This window comes from Zeus faber, assembly GCF_960531495.2.
Source record: "Zeus faber genome assembly, chromosome: 4".
In the NCBI taxonomy this organism is placed as follows: Eukaryota; Metazoa; Chordata; class Actinopteri; order Zeiformes; family Zeidae; genus Zeus; species Zeus faber.
Genome location: NC_137191.1, coordinates 19733993 through 19760112, shown reverse-complemented (window position 1 = coordinate 19760112; position 26120 = coordinate 19733993). Strand labels below are relative to the sequence as shown.

The window sequence follows — 26120 nt, the reverse complement described above, 5'->3', positions numbered from 1 at the left end:
AGGGAGGAGGTGCCAAGTAACTCGTCACTTTGTTTTTCCCGATCCCTTCCACACAGAATAGAGGAAGGACTCCTATGTAATTCCAGGTGAATATCTTATGAAAATGTAGAATTTAGGTCAGCCCCCCACCCCGCACCCAGGCCACCCTGTTTTTTTTTGTTTTTGTTCTTTTCCTCCATCCTCTTAGTTGTATGTACAATATGAGCAATTGTTGTTAAAGATTTAAAAACAAACAAAAAAAAAAAAAAAACGCAGCCATCCCCTTAACGTTGACATTTCTCCAGAACATCTGGTGCAGGATTGGCAGGAGCGGACTCGCACATTGCACACGCCAACAACGTTTTAGGAACGTAGGTTAAAGACAAAAAAAAGGTGCGGGTTGAGATTTGAGTGTGAGGTTGGTGATGGGTGGTGATCGGCAGCAGTAATAAAACCTATTGAACCCTGTAGTGCGGAGAGTTCTGTGCCAGAGACCTGTGAATAAGTTCCTTTCAGCAGATGTGTAATACGCATTCAGAAGATGTCATATTATACATGTTATTTTTTTTTTGTGGGTGTATGTGAACACATGTGTACCTGGTGCTGGCTATGTTTTAGCAAACACTTGAAGGTATTGTGTCTTTTCTCATTGTAATATAATTATAAACAGTTTTATATATAAAAAAAACAACTTGTGCAGATGCATTTTTTTCTCTTCTGTGAAATGTTTGTCGAAGGGGTTAATAAAGCACATCACTGAAAGTCTGTTTGGTGGGGACACAACAGTTAAAAAGAAAGAAAAAAAAAAAGTTGACAAAACTGGTACTTCTGGTTTATGATTTGGTCCCCGTACAATAAGGACACCTGCAGTCTGGGATATATACAATTATTTTAATGCGTACAATATCTTTATTCTAAATGTCACAGTTCAATAAATAGAATTATAACGCACTCTTAAAAAAAAAAAAAAGTATCGAAAAAGGGATTTCACATAAGAGTTTGAGGAATAAAATTAAATTAAAATTCATACAAAGTTATTTTCTCCAAAAGGAAATACAACCACAGAAATGCCTTCATTAGAAACCAATACACGAGGACCGCTTCTTGTTTTGGTAAAAAAAAAAAGACCAGATTCACAAAATAGTGAAATGATCTCCTAACATCACAATATACAGTTAGACACTTCATTCTTTCAAGTTTTTTTTCCTCTTGCAGTGACCTAAATTGATTTCTCCCCATCTGTTGATGTGATCTCTGCTTGGGCCCTGCTGTTATTGACTAACTTCAAATAATACGGTTTCATCAGGATAACCTAGCGAATTGACATGCATTCAGATCCAGGTTACTTACATCATTTACATGCACGACTTTTAGTCATGCATCTAAGGCTTCAAATATTTAATTTGAAACCCTATACAAAGCATTGTGTGTGTGATGTTGCTGGTAACTATCTTTTGATAGTTTAAACCAAGGCAGTCGGTGGACAGCGGTTTGGTTCCTGAGTCCGAAGATTAAATGCACATATCAACAAGACAAAAAGTGATAAGTTAAGACTCCAGTTCAACCCCGGAGAAGCTGACCTAACGGTTGTTAGTGGGCGAGAACAGAGTAGCACGGATGAAACAAGATTTGGGAATAAAAAAAAAAATCAAGTCAAATAACAGAGGTAGGTTAAAAAGCGGCACAGCTTCAGAACAGTCACATGGTGGCGATTGTGCGTGGCGGCCCCGTCAGACGAACTGCGGGGGCTTGGTTGGGGTCGCGGCGGCGGAGGCCAGCGTCTTGGACTTGGTCCCTGTGGCGGCAAATGCCACATCTTTCACAGAGTCCTTCGGCGCCCGCTGGGGCGGCTCTCCTGCGAGCGGGAGGAGGAAGGAAACGTGAGCGTCACATCGTCTCACAACGAGCTGCAGACATATGAAGGTAGACCTTCATGACGCATCAGAATTAGGGCTTTATGAAATATACAGTATGTTGAGTTATGTACATCGCAAATGACCTCATGGAATGTAAATGCAAGTTGAGGCATAAATGTCATCACAACAATGTGGGACATAAACTTTTGGGGTAGTCAATTTATAAACGTTACTTCCATTTTCTATTTTTTTTTTTTATCTCATTTGCTGAAATAAATAAGGATAAGTGACCTGCAATGCTCTGAATGACACTAATGTGAGTGAAACTGAGTGTCTGCTGTGGCATGAAAACAGCGTGACACTGGGACAGGTTTTTCAGGACGTCAAGTCCTGTGCGACGCTCCGGCCGGGAAACCTTCTTATGAACTCAAGATGAGGTCAAATTCCACTTTTATATCAGTCTTTATACATCTCCACGGTCGAGGGGGAAGTTCGATACAATGTCTTCTCTGATTCTCTGGCGCTCTGTGATAACTGGTACAACGAGTGTGACTTGGCCGTTCTACTTCTAGTCAGGGTATAAGCGGGAGCGAACAAAGTGCAAAGTAGCCTTGGCCACGCAGCAACCCTGTGCTGTGGAGATGCAGCCCCTGTTGTCAGCGTTCAGGTCTATTGTATTATGTATTATATATTTGTATTATATATTTATTGTTGTACTGCCTTAAAAGAAACAATGTATATTGTTGTGAATTTATGGAGATCAATATGGAAGAATTCATGTTTACAATTTCTTGAAAAAAATAAAAATAAAAAGGCAAGCCCTCTCGTGAGAAGGTGGAATTAAATTGAATCGATGCTTTTCCCTGTCTTGGTTTATCAAAGGTTCATTAAATGCATTTCCATCCGTGTCTGATCATAACACGTTCCACGCTCTGACTCTCCCACGTTGGACGCTACGCATCTAGACGACAACAGGTTTTCTACAAAGGTTCTAGTGACGCTACGGGCTACAGCACGGGGTTGGCATCCCTAATAGGGAGGATCCTGGGCGGCGCCCCGAAGTGGCAGATGGATGCGCTGCTGCTCAAATACTCACCACCACTGTTGGCCCTGACACCAACTCCTGCAATTCATGAAGAGACGGGTGCTTGGGACACAATGACAACAATGTCCTTTCAGAAAACAAGGCCAGAACTAACTGCGGCGTCACCACAACATCGTTCTGGTTTGTGGTGCCGCGAGTCCGGCGCCAGGAGCTTGAGTTATGGACCAGCTCTAAACGCTCCCTCCGTGTTACAAGGCAAAACAATCTTTACTTTTTAACATACGAGTCACAAGACAATTTTAAAAAACTTGGAAGGGACCTTTAGGTAAATCTCTAACAATGCGTTTTGCAAACTTGATGACATCTAGTGGATGGAAAAATATAAATCAATATGTTGTGAATAATGTGAACAAGAGGTTGAAGAGTAATATACACACACACACACACACACACACACACACACACACACACAGTGGGGCAAAAAAGTATTTAGTCAGCCACCAATTGTGCAAGTTCTCCCACTTGTTCTCCCTCTCTCATCCCAAAGATGAGAGAGGCCTGTAATTTTCATCATAGGTTCACTTCGACTATGAGAGACAGAATGGGGGGAAAGAATCCAGGAAAATTAAATTGTAGGATTTTTAATGAATGAATTGGGAAATTCCTCGGTAAAATAAGTATTTGGTCACCTACAAACAAGCAAGATTTCTGGCTTTCACAGACCTGTAACTTCTTCTTTAAGAGGCTCCTCTGTCCTCCACTCCTTACCTGTATTAATGGCACCTGTTTGAACTCGTTATCAGTATAAAAGACACCTGTCCACAACCTCAAACAGTCACACTCCAAACTCCACTATGGCCAAGACCAAAGAGCTGTCAAAGGACACCAGAAACAAAATTATAGACCTGCACCAGGCTGGGAAGACTGAATCTGCAATAGGTAAGCAGCTTGTTGTGAAGAAATCAACTGTGGGAGGAATTATTAGAAAATGGAAGACATACAAGACCACTGATAATCTCCCTCGATCTGGGGCCCCACGCAAGATCTCACCCCGTGGGGTCAAAACGATCACAAGAACGGTGAGCAAACATCCCAGAACCACACGGGGGGACCTAGTGAATGACCTGCAGAGAGCTGGGACCAAAGTGACAAAGGCTACCATCAGTAACACACTACGCCGCCAGGGACTCAAATCCTGCAGTGCCAGACGTGTCCCCCTGCTTAAGCCAGTACATGTCCAGGCCCGTCTGAAGTTTGCTAGAGAGCATTTGGATGATCCAGAAGAGGATTGGGAGAATGTCATATGGTCAGATGAAACCAAAATAGAACTTTTTGGTAAAAACTCAACTTGTCGTGTTTGGAGGAGAAAGAAAGCTGAGTTGCATCCAAAGAACACCATACCTACTGTGAAGCATGGGGGTGGAAACATCATGCTTTGGGGCTGTTTTTCTGCAAACGGGCCAGGACGACTGATCCGTGTAAAGGAAAGAATGAATGGGGCCATGTATCCTGAGATTTTGAGTGAAAACCTCCTTCCATCAGCAAGGGCCTTGAAGATGAAACGTGGCTGGGTGTTTCAGCATGACAATGATCGCAAACACACCGCCCAGGCAACAAAGGAGTGGCTTCGTAAGAAGCATTTCAAGGTCCTGGAGTGGCCTAGCCAGTCTCCAGATCTCAACCCCAGAGAAAATCTTTGGAGGGAGTTGAAAGTCTGTGTTGCCCAGCGACAGCCCCAAACAACACTGCTCTAGAGGAGATCTGCACGGAGGAATGGGCCAAAATACCAGCAACAGTGTGTGAAAACCTTGTGAAGACTTACAGAAAACGTTTGACCTCTGTCATTGCAAACAAAGGGTTTATAACAAAGTATTGAGATGAACTTTTGTTATTGACCAAATACTTATTTTCCACCATAATTTGCAAATAAATTCTTTAAAAATCAGACAATGTGATTTTCTGGATTTTTTTTTCTCATTTGGTCTCTCATAGTTGAGGTATACCTATGATGAAAATAACAGGCCTCTCTCATTTTTTAAGTGGGAGAACTTGCACAAATGGTGGCTGACTAAATACTTTTTTGCCCCACTGTATATATGCTCTTCAACCTCTTGTTCACTGTTGCGACAACTAAATTACAATCTATAATTACTAACTATATCTATTATCCCTCAGGGAATAATAATAGTACAATCTTATTTTCATTTGAGTCGTCAGTGAATGCCAATGAGCCCATTCTGTAGAACAACAGGGCGGTGATAAAGCTCACAACAGAGGGCGATACGCAGCTTTAGATACTTCAATATAAAGTATTTTATCCAACATCAAGGCAGAAGAGACACACTACAACATCTGACTTGCCAAGCTTGAGAAAACATTTGGAATACCACAGCAGTGTAACAGGGAGCCTCCGTGGTGTTTGGGTTACTGCAGCTAAACGACTCCATCGGTTATTCACACCGCATCGGTCTCGTTATGAGTGTAGGCAACGAACGACGTAACAAACTAAAGTATGCGAGCTACTACGGCTAACTATATATATACACAAATGTATCTCATTAGGATATATCCCTTGAAATGCATCATCTCGTAAAGTTACCAAACATGTTTACTGACTAGAGATGCACCAATTTTCTTGGCCGCTTCGATTGCTGATTATTTAAAAGTCTGACCTGCCGATTGTGATATGGGGTGATTCAGAATTTCATTTAAATTGTATGTTCATAATTAAACATTAACTATTCAATTTCTATATTTATCTGCTGTACGGCAATGACAAATAGATGATGTGATCTGATCACGCTCACGTGATAGGACAGCTGCACATACTGACTACTGCTGCAATTTTCACTTACACTTTCACCGTTTACTATTGTCCATTATTCACTATGGAACAATAATAGAACAGAGATAATTCACTGTGTCCCTGAGTTCCAATAAAATAAATTCTAACATGGAACTGTCACTGAGTTCCAATAAAATAGAATATGGGACTGTCACCGAGTTTCAGTATAATGAAACCTAAACTCTCACTGAGTTTTAGTAGGACACAAGATCTATTTATAACTAACATGGAGTTCAAACTTCAAATCAAAGTTTCTTTCACTTTCAAGTGCAAATGTACCTTTCTATTATATCTATATGGTACTTGTCATTCCAAATTACATCTATAATAAATGGCCGATTCTTCTCAGTCTTTCACTGGAAGTCCTCCTTCACTCACCGTGCATCAAACCAACCCAATCAAATGGAACGACTTGTTTTACTCAGTGACTCGTCAAGAACTGAGTCTCAAAAAAAGAGAGAAACTTTTCATCACGATCAGAGCTCGTGCACTAGAAACAACCAGGGCAGACGGTGTAGTAACAGTGATAGATACTCAGTCTGCACAATTTAGAATATTGTCAGGCGATGGATACAAAACTGATATCTTCTCCATTTACCTTGAAGTACCTCCAAACAGCCGACATTTTCTTTCCTTTCCCCCTCTTTTTTGAGCGTCAACTAGGATACATTATGTTGGTCTCGGGTTTGAGTATCGGAGCATTTTCACGTGTATGGGTACATGAGCACAGTACTGGGTTGTAAATTCTACCAGCACAGAATTGGATATTTGATACTGATCTGCCAGGTCACCGGTCATGGTAGAGCAAGCAGAAAACCGGCCGATTCCAGTCACCGGCCGATTGGTGCATCTCACGTTTTATATGCTAACATTACGGTCACAGTTTTTTGCTTGATTATTACTTCCACACTTCCCATTTTACCTCAGCAATGCAGAGTTATGCGTTATATAAGTACCGCTGCGCTGTGTATCGGTGGATGTTGAGGGAGTGAGAGGAGGAGGAGAGGGATTACAGAGCCACAAACACAATATATATATTTTATTTTTTTGGTGTAGTTTCAGCTGCCATTTTGTACCTGCGTATTTTGACCAAGAATTGCATGGTTGCAAAGCGTAGGCCAAGTTATACGACAATGGTGTACAATCGAATCGCACTCAGGAACTGTAGGGCCACCAACAGGTGCAGGGTACATACTGTGTAGGTTTGACAGCGCGTGCTCCAACCCTTTGATGGCCTTCAACTGGTTGCTCTTGAAGCGGGCCAATCCAAACTCCTGACAGGAACAGGCGTTAAATAGTTCATGATTTCACCATAATATCTAATTATTGTACGTTTGCATGATGGATGTCATACTTTGCGTAAGTACCTGAATGGGTCTTGAGAAGCCGTAGACACTGGAAGAGATCCACGCCTCTCGATTCAGCCGCGTGGACAGTGGTTGCTCTGTTGATTCTTTAAACTCGCAGCGCTCCTCAACAGACTGGAATCATGCGGAGGACGAAATACTAATTTAACTCTTTGGTAATGAAGTGGACAACTGTTTTATCAAATAATATGACCTTAACCAAAAACTCAAATTTTAAATAAAATATATATGCTAGTACTTCTTTCTTTATATTTTGGCTTTTGTAAGGCGAGAGTCAAGAGAAAACTCTTAAGGCCCGGCGTTCTTTGCGGTGTTAGGAGGCTCTTTGTATTTTTGTTGTGTTTTCAATAAGGGATGCAAAGCTACAGTGGGCTCACGGTATGTATCACGGTTTTGGGGCTTCGGTAACAAGAGTACAGTTGCAGTATCTTTATATATAAGATTTTTAAAGTTAAAAAGGTGTAAAAAATGTTTTTTTAGTAGTCTGCCACAAATAACTAGTGTAGCACTCTGTGTGTATGTCTCTGGGGGGTGGGGAGGGTTCAAGTTAATTGGTGGGTTGTAATAATTTGCATAAGTTCATCTAATTGGAGCGGAGGTGTCCAGGATAGTGGATAATTCAAATCATAATTTTTCATTCATTCACATCTATATCGATCTCTGTCTACATATACACGCTGCATACATATAAAACATTTATAAAAAATAAACAAGACCAGTTCTATAGTTAGTTATTTTTGTATAAAACAGATGGAAGAGTAGTTTTCCACACATAATTATAATAATAATAATAATAATAGTAAAATAATTTATTGAAATAAAACCTCAAACTCAGACCAGTGCGTGTGCGCCTTCGCTTTGAGAACTTAACATGACAGTGGGTGCGCTCCTTTTCAGCCAGGGCACCTCCCGGCAAGGGAGGAGCAGAGGATATATCTTACATAGAGGGGGAAACATTTGCCGGTGGCAGGAGACGGTAACTTAAACAAACACAACATAAAACTGTAAAACTTGACAAATAAAGGAAGGGCTCATCACCGAGCGAGGCTCCGTTCCCTTCATTCCTACAAAATAATCTTTCAAGAGAAGTCTGTCATAAAGAGGGACACGGGGGGGTTATTTTCCCGGGGGGTTATTTTCCAACTGGACACCTTGATTGATCGCACTCTTTACTAAAACATTTCTGTGCAGTTTTATCTCGTTTCTATTGAAAAGGCTTACGTAGCCGCACAAAGTTGAAAAAATAAAAAATAAACCTCGTGCAAAAATAGAGAAATGTTATGCAGCTGACGTGGCCGGTGGAGCTCCTAAATTGGATTTAATAGGAAGCAGCACTCGAAGCACACCGCGCTGCGGCCATCTTCTACCGTGATATCATAATACCACAGTTCACGTCTGTGTATTGAAGCGTAGGGGGCGTACCGAAGGGTCGGATAACATACCCTGTACCATTGCATCCCTATTTGCAAAACAACACCCAAACACATAAACAAACAAACAACTTAGCCAAACCTTGCGTCTCACCATGAGCATTGTGTGGTTGAGGTTACAAGTGTAGGTCATCAAGCTCTTGGCGACCGGGTCCACAATAGAGTCCTCAATGATATAGACACAACGGGACATGTTGGAAGGAAAGATCCTCTCGGCCCAGCGAGGAAGCCGATTGGTCTTGGTGAGGAGTCGTCTTGTGAAGAGTCGACGGTCTGCGGTCACCTCTCTGTGTACAACATCCTCTGTGAGCACATGAGTGCTTATGACAAAGCAAACACACGGAGACGTCAGCCAGGGAGTCAATGTCCTACAACTTTGTTTCAATTCTGTGTGACAATGATAACTTAATTTGATTATTACATGGCTCTGTGGAATACTCGATTCTGATTGGTCAATAGCGGCAATCGACAGTCAGTTATTTCTGAATAATGACTGCTGCCTGGATTCACACCCCTCGCATCACGCCATCTACATGCTAATGTTAACACTAGCTAGTGAAGACATCTTGTGGCATTACACAGAAACTACAATGGAAGACTTACAGAGAGGAATGCCAAGATGTCCAATTTCACATTTCCCCAACAGGCAATAGGTTGAAAGGGCAATGTTTTTTTTCAATGGGGCGAATAGTTTGCTACGTTGTTGTGGACTTACACTACTCACAAAAAGTTAGGGATATTCGGCTTTCGGGTGATATTTCATGATGAAGATAAAATGGACTGTAACCTTTACAGGTGAACCTTATTTGACCTTCTCTAAACTTTTGAATGCACATGTCACAGTACACACAGTACTTTCTGCACAACTTGCTGTTCTCTAACAAGGAGCTGAACGGCAAAATTCACAACAGGTATTTGATCCATGAATCGACCAATACATTTCCTGGTTTAATTAGAATTGGTATCAAACAGCCCTCTTCATCATGCTGTTCACATTTTGACATCATGAGACCAAGACGACACCTAACAACTGATCAACAGTACCTCGCCATTGCGAGGCTTCAAACAGGATGTTCTAAGAGGGAAGTGGCCACTGAGCTTAGAGTGTCACAGAGTGTCATCAGCAGGTTGCAACAGAGATAGAGAGAGACTGGAAGAGTCACAGAAAGGCATAGAAGTGGACGTCCTTTGGCCACATCCCACACTGATGAGCGCTTCATTGTGAACAGTGCTCTGCGGATCCGGATGATGGATGCCACTCAACTCCAGGCACATTTAAGGGAGGTGAGAGGCACCCATGTGTCACGTCAGACCATTCAAAAGCGTTTCCATCAGCGTGGTCTGCGTGCTAGACAACCTGCAAGGGTACCTGACCACACCACCAGGCACAGGCATCATCCTCTTGCATGGGCCAGGGAGCATTTACGCTGGACGAGGGACCAGTGGCCTCAGAAATGATGGCTGAGCAGAAATGATGGCCACCAACGATGTTGGAGACGTCAAGGATAGCGCAATGCATCAGCCACTGTTGTCACCAGACAAGCCTTTGGTGGTGGTGGTGTTACAGTGTGGGCAGGTGTGTCTAGTCAATACAGACCTGCCCTACACTTTGTGAATGGTACAGTGACAAGCCCATACTAGCTGAATAACATCATTAATCCAGTCATTGTGCCCCTGCATGAACAACACAGGCCTCATTTCATCTTCATGGACGACAATGCTCCAGCTCATCGAGGTCACATCATTAGGGAACGGCTCACCTCAAATGGAGTGGCCCGCACTTTCTCCAGACTTAAATCCCAGAGAAAACCTATGGGATCAGCTGAGACGCCGTGTAGAGGCTCGTAACGCTGTACCCCAGAACCTCAATGACCTGAGGGCTGCCCTTCAAGAAGAGTGGGGGGCCAGGCCTCAGCAGACAATAAGTCGACTTGTGAACAGCATGAGACGTGGTTGTCAAGCTGTACTTGATGCTCAAGGGCACATGACAAGTTATTGAGACATTGACATTTTTTGTTGTTGTATACCCACCACTGTTGTTGGCTTTTGTTTCAATAAATTGTTTGAGATAAGGAAATCACCATTGCATGCTTCTACTTAAATGCCCTACTTTCATGATATAATATCACTGTAGCGTGAACTTTTTACATTTTCCATAAATGTCACCCGAAAGCCAAATATCCCTAACTTTTTGTGAGTAGTGTATATTCTCAGCCAAACGTCTTAAACTTGGCATACCGGTTATAGAATAGTTTCAATTCGATATAGTTTCAAATCGATATTCCATCTCAATGTATTCTTGTATTTAGTAAAAAGCCATGTAATGTCGCAAAATAACCCCCTTCAGAGTGATAACAATACCTAATGAGCCTGTTGGGGGCTTGGTTGAAATAACTGGCTGGTTATACATTATCCCTTCCATAATGGTCACGCTTAGCGGTTCTCTTAAGAACTGTTGGAGAAGCTGTGTCAATGTGCGACGACATGAACTGACTGTACCTGAAAGGATTCGGGTACCTCTGCCAGAAGGCAGAGACAACATGCTCCCAAGTACTCCTGATGTCCGCACTGTTTGAAAAATACTTGACCATTCTTCACCGGCGTACGGAGTATTCTGAATCCTGGGACGTGACCTCCCTTTCTGCGCTCAAACAATAAAATGGGAAATTTGGAACTGGCTCCATCCAAATTCCTGACACGGTGCCGTAAACTGTAAAAGAGCAGACAGGCGGGAAAAAGGCAAGCATTAAGTGAAGAATCGATCAATAAATAAATCACAGTTAGGCATGAAGACAATGTGCAGACAAAGTGGTATTTGGGGAAGCAGGGGTTAAAATCAGGAAGTGGGGCGTGACACTGCTGCAAACCAATAACAATGGATAATACAAACACAACAATCAACAAAATGAATAGCTGACAACTAGCTGGCTGCATAATGGCTTTATAAACCCCATGTCACATCACACCCAGTGCAGCCTTTCCAACTGAGGGACAATGGTTGTGCTGGCACTCCCTGGGCCGTGTAGTAAGTATAAAAGCTTCCATTGCATAATGGGGGATAATAAAGAGAACACAGACGTCATTCGCCAACGATACTACGTTAGCACTGCGCCTGCACCACGGGGGTTGCCAAACGACGCTAACGTTAGCGCCGTGCTAGCTCCAGTTCATTCCAAATTGTGAGCTCACCTCCCTTCGCATCCCACACTAGCGTGGCAGTTCATACGATTCTTAAATGTACTTTTTTTTTTTTTTTCTTTCAACGACGCAGCAGACGGAACCTAACGACGGGCGATAATTCCAACGACATCGCCTACGTGGACGCGGACGTCGGCGAACGTCCGACGAGGGAGAGGGTTACGTTACTGCGCGACATGTGACGGGCAACCAACCGGAAGTGGCTTATACCCGACTGGATCCGATGCTGCGTTCGTCTGGGCCCGGGCCGCGGAGAGATCAGACGCCCTACTCGCGAGAGCGCAAGGGAGCGGCCATTTAAATGGGGATTCCACGTCGGGGGTTTGTCCGCTCGGAAAACAGATCGAACGCAAGCAGACGCAGCGGCGGTGTTATTTCTTTTTTTTTTTTTTTTTTTTTTGAGAAACACGTCTAGCGTCGGTGTCAACGACACTCTCGCTTTTACGTGACGTTGAAAACACGGCTTGTAGCTCTGGGTACTTCACAACCGTTACCGTGCCAACACACGTTTCCCCCGAACGGAGGCAGTGCGCCGCATGAGGCCGCAGCTGGTATCCCTCCAATCGAAATGACCGATTTCCGAGTTTCACCGGAATGCAGCACGAAGATCGCCCTCGCCCCGTCTTGGTCGTGGGTCCGTGTGTTGTATAAAATGTGAGATTGCATATAAATTAAAGTAAACCAAAAGTAAATTAAAGTGTGTGTGTATATATATATATATATATATATATATATATATATATATATATATATATATATATATATATATATATATATATACACACACACACATTAGATTGGATATATTTTAAATTTAGATTTCCTTATTAAATCCTTCATATTATTAAAAAAAAAGGCTTTTTATTATTCTATTTACAATATGGATAATAAACGATATGTTTATATTGTGCAGCACTCTCGTTGTGTTATAGAGCTCGTGTGATATTTTCGCTGTTTTATAATCCATTATGTATAATATTCAAGATCAATGATAAAACATGGGGCGGCGGGTATTCTTTCCATGGATTTGGATTTGTCAACACGTATTTGTTATTCCAAGGAGAGTGAGGTTTAAATATGTGTTGACGAACTGAATTTGAGTCGGAAACGTTTAGTATAACAACATTGTGGTTTATTTCACCATCGAGTGGCGGCTTGTGCTAATGGTCCTGAATCCATACTTAAAAACAGTAAATAATTACATTGACAGATGTTCCTCATACTGTTCAATATGATATACTATCATCTTTGAACTTTTTTTTAATACAACCCAACAGCAGATCTACGCTGAGATTGGGGTTCACCCACGAAGTACATTACTTCACTGAGCTGGATTTCAACCATTCTGCCATGTTTTATTTGCTTCCATCCAGGTACTAAAATCAATATATTGTCAATATTACTAACAACCTTTGAGTTCTGGTAATGCAGCTTTCATTTCCACGTTTCATGACACCAGTACTATCCTGACCGAATGAAAGTTTTATTCTCTGAAGGTAATTCACCAATATAAAGCAGTTATTCGTGCTCATTTTGAGTACCCTAGTTTGCATTCTGGCAACCTCTTGTGAAGTTATTGTAGCTGCAGCTCCATACGCCACACACCCACAGTCAATGGTAGACCTGATTAAACATTTGCATTTCTCCTGGGGGATTGATGAAGTATTTTTTTTTTAATCTTAGGTTATCTTGTCCTATGTTTAATGTAATATATAATAAACCTAAAAAAGTAAAAGGGAGCGAAAAGGTAAATCATTATAATCTGACTGAGAGCAGTTTTTTTGGGACTTAATTACATTGTATGAATTGGGTTAACCCTGCGGGCTGGACCCATAATAATAATAATAATAATAATAATAATAATAATAATAATAATAATAATAATAATAACTGCAATTTCTATGCCACTCCAATCCGGTAGGGGGCATTGCACCAAACAGCTGTTTTTACCAGCCGCCATTAAATCGGAAGGAGCAAAAGCAGCGTTCGTGCGCCTGCGCAGTGAGCGCCGTGTCCTCCATGGTGTCATTGCGGGGTTTGAGGTGAACGCAACAGGATTAAAAGCACTTTCAGTCCCCAGCGATGTCTGGTTACACGCCAGATGAGAGTCTCCGTTTGGAGCAGATCACTAAGCTCCGGCGGCAGTGGCTGAAAGACCAGGAGCTGAGCCCCAGGGAGCCCGTGGTCCGAGCTGAGGCTCCGGGGGCCGTGGCCAGGTTCTGGACCAGCTTCCTGGAACCCAAGAGCCTGTGGAGACTCTACGTGAGTTGTTGATACATATCCACACGATTAAAACACACGTCCACACGACTAAAACATTACTTACAGTGGTTTAATACACGTCCACACGACTAAAACATTACTAACAGTGGTTTAATACACGTCCAAACGACTGGAACACAGATTGGTTTAAACAGTGGTTTAATATATATCCACATGACAAACACAGGTTGATGTAAACAGTGGTTTAATACATATCCACATGACTAAAACATTACTAACTCTGGTTTCATACATATCCACAAGACTAGAACACAGGTTGATGTATACAGTGGTTTAATACATATCCACATGACAAACACAGGTTGATGTAAACAGTGGTTTAATACATATCCACACGACTAAAACACAGGTTGATGTAAACAGCGGTGTAATACATATCCACACGACTAAAACACAGGTTGATGTAAACAGTGGTGTAATACATATCCACACGACTTAAACACAGGTTGATGTAAACAGTGGTTCAATACATATCCACACAACTAAAACATTACTAACAGTGGTTCAATACATATCCACACGACTGGAACACAGGTTGATGTAAACAGTGGTTTAATATATATCCACATGACAAACACAGGTTGATGTAAACAGTGGTTTAATACATATCCACACGACTAAAACATTACTAACTCTGGTTTCATACATATCCACAAGACTGGAACACAGGTTGATGTAAACAGTGGTTTAATACATATCCACATGACAAACACAGGTTGATGTAAACAGTGGTTTAATACATATCCACACGACTAAAACACAGGTTGATGTAAACAGTGGTTTAATACATATCCACACGACTAAAACACAGGTTGATGTAAACAGTGGTTTAATACATACGTACACAACTTAAACAGAGGTTGATGTAAACAGTGGTGTAATACATATCCACACAACTTAAACAGAGGTTGATGTAAACAGTGGTGTAATACATATCCACACAACTAAAACACAGGTTGATGTAAACAGTGGTTTAATACATACGTACACAACTTAAACAGAGGTTGATGTAAACAGTGGTGTAATACATATCCACACAACTTAAACAGAGGTTGATGTAAACAGTGGTGTAATACATATCCACACAACTAAAACACAGGTTGATGTAAACAGTGGTTTAATACATACGTACACAACTTAAACAGAGGTTGATGTAAACAGTGGTGTAATACATATCCACACGACTTAAACAGAGGTTGATGTAAACAGTGGTGTAATACATATCCACATGACTAAAACACAGGTTGATGTAAACAGTGGTTCAATACATATCCACACAACTAAAACATTACTAACGGTGGTTTAATACATATCCACACGACTGGAACACAGGTTGATGTAAACAGTGGTTTCATACATATCCACATGACAAACATAGGTTGATGTAAACAGTGGTTCAATACATATCCACACAACTAAAACATTACTAACAGTGGTTTAATACATATTCACACGACTGGAACACAGGTTGATGTAAACAGTGGTTTAATACATATCCACACGACTAAAACACAGGTTGATGTAAACAGTGGTTTAATACATATCCACACAACTCAAACATTTCTAACAGTGGTTTAATACATATTCGCACGACTGGAACACAGGTTGATGTAAACAGTGGTTTAATACATATCCACACGACTAAAACACAGGTTGATGTAAACAGTGGTTTAATACATATCCACACGACTAAAACATTACTAACAGTGGTTCAATACATATCCACACGACTGGAACACAGGTTGATGTAAACAGTGCTTTAAGATATATCCACATGACTAAAACACAGGTTGATGTAAACAGTGGTTTAATACATATCCACACGACTAAAACATTACTAACAGTGGTTCAATACATATCCACACGACTGGAACACAGGTTGATGTAAACAGTGGTTCAATACATATCCACACGACTGGAACACAGGTTGATGTAAACAGTGGTTTCATACATATCCACATGACTAAAACACAGGTTGCTGAACAGTGGTTTTAATGCATATTTAATGCATATCAGGACTGTCACAAAAATGATGATGATATTACGATTATTTGAGGATGTCAGTCTTTTTTGTAAAATCGTCAGATTCTGATATGTTTAGATCCAAATTTTGTGGGGATCCCGTGCCAATGTTAGAAATGTCACAAGAAATAGAATGTAAATTGGCCTCCACCCGTAAGGTTGAGGAAGATGCACTGTCTCTCCTGCAATAGACAGGTTTTAACACATTTTCTTTTATGCCACCATTGTAGTATCATAAAATGTAAACATTTAAATTGGCTGTGTATTTTCTGTTGATCTGTTTCTACAAGAAGTGAAAGTCAGGGTGCATCAGGGATGTTTACTATCAGTCAACATTCTGATGTTATAAAACCCTCAACCTACCACTGAAACAGATACTTGGAAGGACATTTTTGCCCACTCTGGACAGCTGGAAATTATAGATTTCAATCTACATTTAGTTTGCTGCTTTTAACTTTTTTCCGTTGTCGTTTCCAGACATTCAAGGCATATTCAGCTGGAGTGTTTGCATTCACCCGAGTGTTGATACCAGCCTGGATCGTTCACTACTACGTGAAATACCACGTTGCTGTAAGTTCATCTACATAATTTATTAATTTAAGGGGCTATTTTGAACCGTCTTTCTTTTTTCAGTTGCGTGAGTCTTTTTCGAGAGCAAGTATCTTGCTAATTTGACCAAGAAGACCGGTCGTGATCACAACGGACACATGCCTGACATTGATAACCTGGTTCATGTAGGACAATCGGCAGATTTTGTCAGTCTACATCCATAAACAAGTCAATACTATTAAATCTTGATCTTCTGACTTCCTGTGAGTGGAACTAACTCTAGGTATGTGGCTATCTGATACAAAAGCTGCCATCAGGGTGCATTTTCCAGCTTGGTACATTAACAGGTGCTGCTTTACACTACCTCACATCTACGAGGTGGACTGTCAGTGAGGAGGCAAAGTGACACTAGAGCGTAAATCCTGCAGGTGATCCGCTTATTACATTTCACTGCATATATGTATGAAAGTATGTATATGTATGTGACAAATAAAAATCTTGAATCTTGAATCTGTGTGAAATGGTGATGGAGGACATTTTTTGGCCGATAAGAGAGAAAAAAGATGATGGGCGAATCCATACACTACAAAAACTTAGCAAAGAGAGAAAATATGAAAAATGTAGGTACTCTGCTACACCAAACTTGACTAACTATTGTATTTCATTATATAATATTTGAAAAATACATTTTAGTGCAGTTATGTGAACACCAGAATGCCTCTACCCAATCATTTAAATAACTGGAGGGTATTGTTCTTGGAGAATAGTCCAACATCCTTCTGGACACAGTTCAGGACTGGTCTAAAGCATGGAAGTGTGTGAAACCTTTTCTCTTGTAAATGTCATTTGAAGTACTTCAGTAGATCTTTGACGATCAAAACTAACATTATATATATATATATATATATATATATATATATATATATATATATATATATAAATAAATTGTTGTATTCCATGTACACATCTTCAGTGTTCGTTTTAAAGGATACAGCAGCCATAACCTGTTACTTTGCAATGTTAACATGTTTCAAATAATGGGTGTACCAACTTCTTAAATTTGTGTCTCTAACAGAATAGACCATATGGCATCGTTGGAGTAAAACAAAAACTGTTTCCAGTAAGTCATTTTATTGTGGATTTGTTATTATTATCATTATTTTATTGTCATTATTACTTTTTTTTTTTTTAATTACTATTTCTCTGTTCATTATTACTAGCCTAGTCACAAAACTGCGAATTTGACAGCTGGACAGCAAACAGTCTGTAGACCAAAAATGAATATGTCTAATGGAGGTTGGCCAAGTAGATCAGAAATATGAATTTACTTTCTGCACAAGTTTGGGATAGTTTCTTGGTATAATATCATAAATATTGCATAATCTGTTAGTTTGCAGTCTGTTTTCTGTAAAAAAAAAAAAAAAAGAATTCTGGAAAACATTCCCCTAAAATGAACAGTCTTCATCTCATCACCAAATCAGCATTCATGGATTTGAATTCTTAAGTTCAATTTATACACAACTATTAACCCATTCTTAAAAGGAAATCCTTATGAGCTGAGGCCTATCCTAGTCTCAAAGTTACCTTGGTCAGAAAGCAAGTAACCGATTTTTCATGCTCTTCTTGCGCGTAGGGCGACACTATTTTAGAGACGGGTGAAGTTGTTCCTGATCTTCCTGAGACCCATGGTCACCACTGAGGACAAGGCCGAAATACTTCTGTGAACTCATTGTTGTAAAAATTATGGATATGTTATTAAAACCCTTGGAAATTAGCATACTGAGTCTATTTCATGTTGTGCATTTCTGAAGAGAAATGCTGTTTTACTGTTTTCACAAGTTTTGGGAATGGTACCCTTGAGACATCCGGTTGATATCCAGTTGATATGAATAAATTATATAAAACAGAATAACGCGCTGTGAACTGTTAATGATGAAGAGTCCACGTCACAGCAGAGGATACCATTGAGGAAATGTGCATATTCCTTTTTTATTTATAAGTTTGAAAATGTGTTAAATTAGCACCAAACATGAAATTAATTGATATTTGTATCTCTATATATACTGTATATATTTTTTATTCATTTATGAACCTCTGATCTTTTCAATTACTTTGCTTTTGTTCCCTAATTGAGTTGATCTGTATTTATTTCTAGCTTGACTTTCGGGGGCTTTTATTTTGATAGTACAAAACAGGAAGCTGTTGTCGCACAGGGTTTAAAAAGCAACATGGATCCTTCTTTCCGCTTGTCGATTTATAATCCTCTCTGAAATCTGTTCCCAAAATCTATTCCCCTGCTATTAATCGTCTATTTTTTTTTTTTAATCTGTTTATTAAATATATAGGCCAATGCACGTTTATTTGTGTTTGTGCAGCACATTTCCCACAGTGCATTATGTAAGCCATAAAATACAACCAAAGAGAATAAAATAATATAAAGAAACGAATACAGACATGAGAGATACAGATATAAGAATAGAGTTAAAAAAAAAAAAAAGTCTGCTCAAATCTCTATTGTTCCGCCAATAACTCCAACCTGAGTGTCGGTGTCGAGGTGTGCGGGTTTCACAGCACAGCGAACAGATTAGTAACGTCACAGTGACGTGATAATCCCAAAACGGTACTAGTCCCGCCCCCAATACGTTGCGTCATGCGCGGAGGTTGGTCGTCGATGAAAGGAGGGATGATTCCAGAGGTAACTTTACATGATAATAATCCGAATGAATTTCAATTGCAAGTGGTCAAGCATTAAGTTCTACGAAAGACTGGGACTGGACTCGCTCATTTCAGTACATTATTGCTTATTATTATTATTGTTATCTAACGTTTCCTGCCAACAGGGAATGGCATGTGAAGCTGTCTAACACTATATATTATACACGTTAAGCAGTTTTTCAAGATATGTGGCTATATGTTACTCTCCAGGACTGTGAAATTGATTCATGCTACTCTATTAAGTGACAATTAAGTGTTTTGTTTTTTGTTGTTGAAATGCCTCATAGGGCATTATGCAGTATACAATGTGTGCTGTTTCTGTTTGGTAAACATCAGTGGGAATGATGTTTTTGCCTTCCTGGCCATTAACGATTCCATACAAAAGGAGAAATATCAGACAGGTTTACAATCGTAAACCAAACTTGATATTTTGTGGCCAAAGAAATCAGGGCAAAACAAATTGCAGCTGCTTAGAGCAGCTGTTTGCTCAACATTCTGAAGCTTATTGACATACTAAAAATGTACCCATCATGGCTTGAAACATTTATCCTGCATCTTTATTTTATTTTTTTTATTTTTTATTTTCTTCCAAGATCATGTCTGCATCCCAAGTTTGAGCCTCGTCAGGCTCGAGCTTGAGACGGAGCAAAACGGGATGTGGGAAGAGGTGTCTCCAGACTCCAAGTGCCCCACCTGTTTGGCTGTGTTCAACAACATGTCTTACCCGGACCTCTGTTCTGCACAAGTTCTGTTTCTGTTGCATTCGGGTGTGGTCCGAGAACAAAAGCAAGAGCGTCATCTCTGCAAACGACCATTCAACTCAATCTACCAGAGTATCAAAAGATCCGTACCGAGAGCAGCGGGACCGCTCCGACCGCTTCCGACGAGGAGAGTCCGCCGGTGATGGCGGAGTGGTACGCGGGGAGCTGCTCTTACGGGCGGCAAACGTTCCATTCAATGCGGGAGCCGTAGCGTGCCCTTCCTCCTTCCTGATTTCGTCAGCTTTGCCGAGTCTCCCTTCAACATGGACGCCCGGCGACCGACAGGCAAGACCACGACTACCCTGTTCCTCTACCAAGTGAAGACGGCGGTAGATCAGTGGTAGATATCTCAGAGGACGGGCAAGTCTCTGTGGAGTCGGACGCCCAAGGAGGCCCCCAAGCAGGCTCCCTGTCCCGTGGTTCTTGGAGCAGGTCAGCGTGGGGTTGTGAAACGTCGGGGCCATCATATTCCACAGCATCAGAAGGAAGCGAGCGGCTCCTGTCAGAGAGCAGCGTGGGAGGGGAACAGTTTAACAGCACGACTCAGCGCAAAGTCTCGGGTGTGGAAATCATCTGTGATGGAATCCCTTCCAAAAAAAAAAAAAAAAAGCCAAATAGGGAGAAAAGCAAACCCAAAAATTAGAGCAAAAGGCACAGAGATAAGATTGAGATATAACAGGTTCCACTGGCTGCTCATTGTTTTTGGTGTTTGAAAATCTGAAAGACTCCTTTTGTCATGAGCTGTATGTTAAAAATCGAACGTGACCAATCTGCGCATGTTTGTGTTTCTTATTTATATTCCCTTTCTGGTGATATGATTTTGAAAACTTCTTTCTTTGGCCAATCTTCCAATATGGTTGTTCGTCAGCGGTAACAATTTCATTCTGCTTGACACTCACGAGGAGATCGAAAAGAAACACTTCCTGGTGATGGATGGATTGGTAGATACAAAGAATCTTTTTCTTCTTACCGTAGGCTACTACATCATTTTCATTTACCAGATAAAATGTCTGTTAAAATATATATATATATATATATATATATATTCTTTTTACCAAGTTGCAGTCAGTGGGTGTCGAGACAAGTGCAAGACAATCTACCCCCAATTTGTTGACTCTGGACTACACAACACGCATGTGTATGTATGTATGTATGTATGTGTGTATGTATGTGTGTATGTGTGTGTGGCTTACTCGTGTTATTTCACTCAGTGTCTAATATACAAATAAATGACTGGCCATTCAAGTTTGGTCAGTCACAGCCGGTGAGTGGAAACAGTAACGTTAATAGAGTCGGGATGGGCTGAGCTGGACTGCGATGAGGGACTTCTGAGTCCGCGTAGCGATGGAGCGAGGGCGGCCTGCGGGGGTGGAAGGAGTATGGAACCCGACCGGTGCTCGTAGGCATGGAGGTGGGATTCGGGTGAAGGTGAAGGTGTCCTAAATGTGATGGCGGCAGGGGTGGGAGGCCGGCCAAGTGATCAGAGGGGAGGAGTGACGTGGGGAGTGTTTCGGTTGGTTGGCGAGGTCTGGTGGCCCGGGCGCCGGGGCCACGAAGTCGCAGCGCGTCGCACTGGCCACCAGGGGGCGGGAGGGCGACGAACGATTTAACAGCGCGACAACTACAGCGAAATGTGAAGAAGAAGAAGAAGAAGAAGCAGAAGAAGAAGAAGAAGGCACAGTCACACAACTTGTTTTTGTTTTTTATTTTGACTAAATTACATTTTAAAACTGTCGGCGGCGGGAGAGGAAAGCGTTGCGTTGCAGGTAGATTTTTTTTTTTTTTAAAGGCACAGGATTGTTTAATCGGGTCAGTTCGCACTCCAGACCAGCGGGCGGAGGTAATGCACCCCCAAAGTTGCTTGCCAACCGAGATAAAACTCGAGACGAACAAGAAGAAGCGGAAGCCGACCACACCGTTGGAACCGCTTCACCAGAGAAACACTCCTCCCCATGGCGACCCCTAAGACTGTCAACCGGGGGGATGAAAACCCAGCAAATTGAAAATGACTACGAGACTGCGGCGAGAGGGTGATGATTTCTAACCGCGGGACCGATAGAAGATTCCGGAGGTAACTTGGTCAGTAACTTTGAGCGAACTCCCACCTCCCACCACGTTAGCATGTGGCTAACGTTCGCATCGGAAGCCGACGATCATATCTCGGCTGACGTTACGTGTTACTTTGTTATTGTTAGTGCTCTGCGATCTCCCATCACTTCGTAAGTGCAAAAACAAGATCCATTCGTACATGAATACGGTGTAAGCATATCAGCTAACGTCAACAGAAGCTACAGACCTTGTTGTCTACTTGCAGAGACATAACCTTAAATGACAATAATTCAAGAAAAAAAAAGTGGTCTATTTAGTTAAACGAAAGGCTGGAAATGCCTAGGTTTTGGTGAGTGAAGCGCCGAGAGAACAGTATATTAAGCTGGCTAAACTGTACTGCCGACGTAGAATGGCAACCGCAGCAGCAGCAGCAGCAGCAACATCATCAAACCACAATTCAGATGACGCACCTACATGTTACTCTCCATGACTGTAAAATGTATTCATGCAATTCAATGAAGCCACAAAGGAATTATAGAAACTTCGATTTCTATTTGGTAAAGATAAATAATTGTGTTTTTAACTCATTACCGACCATAATATTTTCCATAATAAAGTAAGGAATGGCAGACATGTTTCCAATCGTAACCCAAACTTGATATTTTGTGGCCAAAGAAGACGTCTTGCAGGAAAATCCTCAGAGAAGAAATGTTGTCAATGTGTTGGAAATATAAGTGAATGTGCTTTTTTCCAAATATGAATATCAAAACACCTGATTAATTTAATTTACTTAAAAATTACTTAAATAAAGTGTAATGCATGAAATATATAAAGATGCCAAAGCTTCCAGGTCATCTAATTCACATACTACAAAATTACCGACTATGACTTATTCTGCATCTTTTTTTTTTCCAAGATCATGTCTACATCCAAGATTGAGCCTCGCCACCGCCGGGAGCATGACAGGGGTAAAACGTCCAGAGGGATGTCGAAAGAGGTGTCTCCAGACTCCAAGTGCCCCATCTGTTTGGATGTATTTAACAACATGTCTTACCTGGACCTCTGTTTGCACAAGTTCTGTTTCTGTTGCATTCAGGAGTGGTCCAAGAACAAAGCAGAGTGTCCTCTCTGCAAACAACCATTTAATTCTATTTACCACAGTATTAAATCAGATCAAGACTTCAAGAAGTATGATCTGCGGCCTACAGACAATGGCTCATTTGGATGTTTTGGTGGAGCGCGTTTCAGGTATCGAACTACGCTGTCCGGGGTGCGGCGGCAGGCAGAGAGAACATCCCGACCACCGGTGTTTGACATGTATGAAAACATTGAAGATCCATACCGAGAGCAGCGGGACCGTTATTTCCGACGCATGATGGTGAGGTTGGCAGCCATGAGGAGATCAGCCAATGAAGGCAGAGTGGTACGCAGTGTCAGGGAGCAAGAAATCATCCAGTTCAGGCAGGAGCTGTACCGGCGAGGGGCGCGGGTCTGCAGTGTGCGGGACAGTGGCCGTTCTCGAGACACCACAGCTGAATTCTACACAAGAAACCCTGCCTGCCTGCATAGATTGGTTCCTTGGCTAAAGAGAGAGCTCCTGGTCCTTTACGGGGCCCAGGGCTCCTTGGTCAACATAGTACAACACATCATCATGTCATGCATTACGCGCTACAATATGGAGGATGGAGCTATTCGGGAAGAGATCAGGCCCTTCCTCCAGGCACGCACAGAGCATTTCCTTCATGAGTTCATCAGCTTTGCCAAGTCTCCCTTCAACATGGAAGCCTACGACCAACACGCAATCTACGACTACCCTGCGCCTTTGCCCAATGAAGACAGCAGCTCAAACTCATCAGTGATAGCCATCTCAGAGGACGAGCCAATGTCCGTGGAGTTGGACGCCCAAGGAGACTCCTTGTCCAGTAGTGCTTTGAGCCAGTCGGCTTGGGATGATGAGACTCCGGGACCTTCGTATTCCACGACAACAGAACAAAGCAGGGTGCAGCTGCCGTCTGGCCCGGACTCAGACAGCAGTGTGGAAGAGGAGACACGGGAGCACAAGGCTTCTGTACGGCAAAGGAGTCCTAACCAAGTAGACAGATTTCAATGTAAAGTTAAAATGATTGAGTCTTTTTCCTCTGATGATGACGACTGTGTCATCATAGGGTTTGTCAAGCCAACGGGAGAGAGAACGCCAGAGCTGGTGAAGCTCTCTTCTGACTCTGAGCAGTCTGCCTGTGAAGAGACTGCAAGGCCTCCGCACATACGCTTCACCGGTCTCAGCCCGAGCCCACCAGCTTTAGAGAGCAAGGATCTATATGCCGCTGAACCCTCAGAGTGGAAAGAAATGGAACATAATCAAATTCGGTCAAAAGAAAGATGCAGTCCTTCAACCTTTATGCGACATGAGTCGCGCAGTAAGTCAGAGAGCAAAAAGAGATATCATGGAAGGCGTTGTTCTGTAGAAAGATCCAGAGAGAGGCATAGGTCTAGGAGCCGAGAGCGGCGGAAAAAGAGGAGGTCAAGGAGTGCAGATCACAGGCGTTCTGCAAGGAGTGTCGTTTTCTCCCCCAGTAGTGTCAGCATTCCCCCCAAGGGTGGGAGACATTCTCGATCCAGCAGCAAAGACCGAACCCATTCAAAATGGATCATGAAGGATAAAAGGAGTGATGTGCATTTCAGCCCTTCTAGCAAACACCGACAATCACACAACTACCAATGGCAGTCCTGTAGCAGCTACAGCCATGAGAGAGATGACAGCTGGGTGCACTACACAGAGAGAAGGTCCCACAGCAGAGAGCCACATCACAAGGACAGGAGGCGTTCCCGATCAAGGAGTTACTCCAATAGCAGCTCGCCTTCCTCGAGGAGGAGTCATCGTCATGACAAGCCTGGTGGTAAGAGGAAGTACAAAACGAGACACTTGGAGGAACCTGCCAAAAACACACCAGCCACATCACAACTGGAGCCTGACTCTTCCACCTCATATACAAAAAGCAAAAAAACAAGTAAAGAGAAGCACAAGAAGTCAGCATACAGGAGTAGAAGTCTCAGTGTAGAAATCATTTGTGATGGAAGCCCTTATAAAAAGCACCATAAGAAGAAAAAGAAACACAAAAAGAAAAGCAAGGCACAAAGATAGGGAGCATGTGGGGAGGGCCTCACCTACGGTCAGTTCCATCAATAGTGACAATTCTACCCATGACGTCATTCCACCCATGACGGCGTTGTCCAAGCGAGCGAGGACAAATGCGTGCACAGTACCACAGGTTTCCCTACAGACTGAAGTATGTTGGAGCAGTGTAATTCACCAAGTCTCCCGTAGGGGGAGACAGCAACGTGTCAAAGACTGGCTCGGCAGATGATGTCACACACAAAATTAAACGTGACTGCAGTTGAATAGTATGGTGAACCCACATGCCTTTATTTGACAGCATAATTATTTATATGGCCACTGATATAGACCCATTTATGACAATGGAGTTGCTTAACAAACGGAATTTGAATTATGGCTGAAAAATGTTTTTTTTTTTTTTTTTTTTGGACCATCTTGATCTGGCCGAACGGCCTTATCATTAATTCAAACCGGTCCTTGTAACTTGCCAAGTGCCAAGGTGAGATGGATAGTGTTAAAGCCAATCTCCTAAAATCCTATGGTTTTGTTTGTTTCTTCATTGCGCTCTCAGGGATAATATTAACTACTTTGATTTTCTTTCCCATCATAGATCATCTGTGCTCTTGATACATATAAGAGTTTCTACTGGCTGCCCCTTGTGTGGGGTATTTTAAAATTGGAAAATTATTATAAAAAAAACTATATTAAAAACATGAAAAAAAAAACACTTTTATAATGAGTTGTATTTTAATAATAAATTGTTACCAGACTGCGCACGTTTCTTCTTATGTGCCCTTCCTGTTGATATTACTTAGCAATTTCCCCTCGCGATGAATAAAGTTTCTGGCCGAAATTTAAATCTCAATCTTTGTCAATGGCAACCATTTCAGCAAATACACGATTCCA

The 26120-nt window shown here is 41.8% G+C and overlaps 3 protein-coding genes across 5 annotated transcripts; 2 read left to right on the top strand and 1 right to left on the bottom strand.

Moving 5' to 3' along the window:
* Positions 1-883: 883 nt before the first annotated feature.
* Positions 884-11850, bottom strand: prelid1b (PRELI domain containing 1b). Of its 2 annotated transcripts, XM_079998524.1 has the most exons (6): positions 11712-11850; positions 11022-11232; positions 8617-8842; positions 7093-7206; positions 6921-6999; positions 884-1834 (listed from the first exon to the last, which is right to left on the bottom strand). In XM_079998524.1, the coding sequence occupies exons 2-6, from the start codon at positions 11111-11113 to the stop codon at positions 1710-1712; spliced, it is 636 nt and encodes a 211-aa protein (XP_079854650.1). In that variant the 5' UTR covers positions 11114-11232; positions 11712-11850; the 3' UTR covers positions 884-1709. The 2 variants fall into 2 exon arrangements, with proteins under 2 accessions (XP_079854650.1, XP_079854649.1); XM_079998523.1 differs by lacking the exon at positions 884-1834 and having other exon boundaries at positions 6781-6999.
* A 1855-nt stretch (positions 11851-13705) lies between these two features.
* Positions 13706-18349, top strand: ndufb6 (NADH:ubiquinone oxidoreductase subunit B). The gene is made up of 4 exons (XM_079998531.1): positions 13706-13982; positions 16503-16595; positions 17650-17694; positions 18208-18349. The coding sequence occupies exons 1-4, from the start codon at positions 13803-13805 to the stop codon at positions 18271-18273; spliced, it is 384 nt and encodes a 127-aa protein (XP_079854657.1). The 5' UTR covers positions 13706-13802; the 3' UTR covers positions 18274-18349.
* Positions 18350-22020: 3671 nt separating this feature from the next.
* Positions 22021-25977, top strand: toporsa (topoisomerase I binding, arginine/serine-rich a). Of its 2 annotated transcripts, none has more exons than XM_079999390.1 (2): positions 22021-22129; positions 23016-25977. In XM_079999390.1, exon 2 carries the CDS (start codon positions 23019-23021, stop codon positions 25239-25241), a length of 2223 nt encoding a protein of 740 aa, XP_079855516.1. In that variant the 5' UTR covers positions 22021-22129; positions 23016-23018; the 3' UTR covers positions 25242-25977. The 2 variants fall into 2 exon arrangements, with proteins under 2 accessions (XP_079855516.1, XP_079855517.1); XM_079999391.1 differs by having other exon boundaries at positions 22087-22121.
* Positions 25978-26120: the final 143 nt, after the last annotated feature.

Excerpts from the sequence above, each read along its gene's own strand:
- prelid1b (XM_079998523.1), bottom strand. The coding sequence starts at position 11,113 with ATGGTCAAGTATTTTTCAAACAGTGCGGACATCAGGAGTACTTGGGAG. Across the intron at positions 7,207-8,616 it reads TCAACCACACAATGCTCATG|TCTGTTGAGGAGCGCTGCGA; the intron begins GTGAGACGCAAG and ends GCATGATTCCAG. Across the intron at positions 7,000-7,092 it reads GCTTCTCAAGACCCATTCAG|GAGTTTGGATTGGCCCGCTT; the intron begins GTACTTACGCAA and ends TGTTCCTGTCAG.
- ndufb6 (XM_079998531.1), top strand. The coding sequence starts at position 13,803 with ATGTCTGGTTACACGCCAGATGAGAGTCTCCGTTTGGAGCAGATCACT. Across the intron at positions 13,983-16,502 it reads AGAGCCTGTGGAGACTCTAC|ACATTCAAGGCATATTCAGC; the intron begins GTGAGTTGTTGA and ends TGTCGTTTCCAG. Across the intron at positions 17,695-18,207 it reads TAAAACAAAAACTGTTTCCA|GGCGACACTATTTTAGAGAC; the intron begins GTAAGTCATTTT and ends TCTTGCGCGTAG.
- toporsa (XM_079999390.1), top strand. The coding sequence starts at position 23,019 with ATGTCTACATCCAAGATTGAGCCTCGCCACCGCCGGGAGCATGACAGG.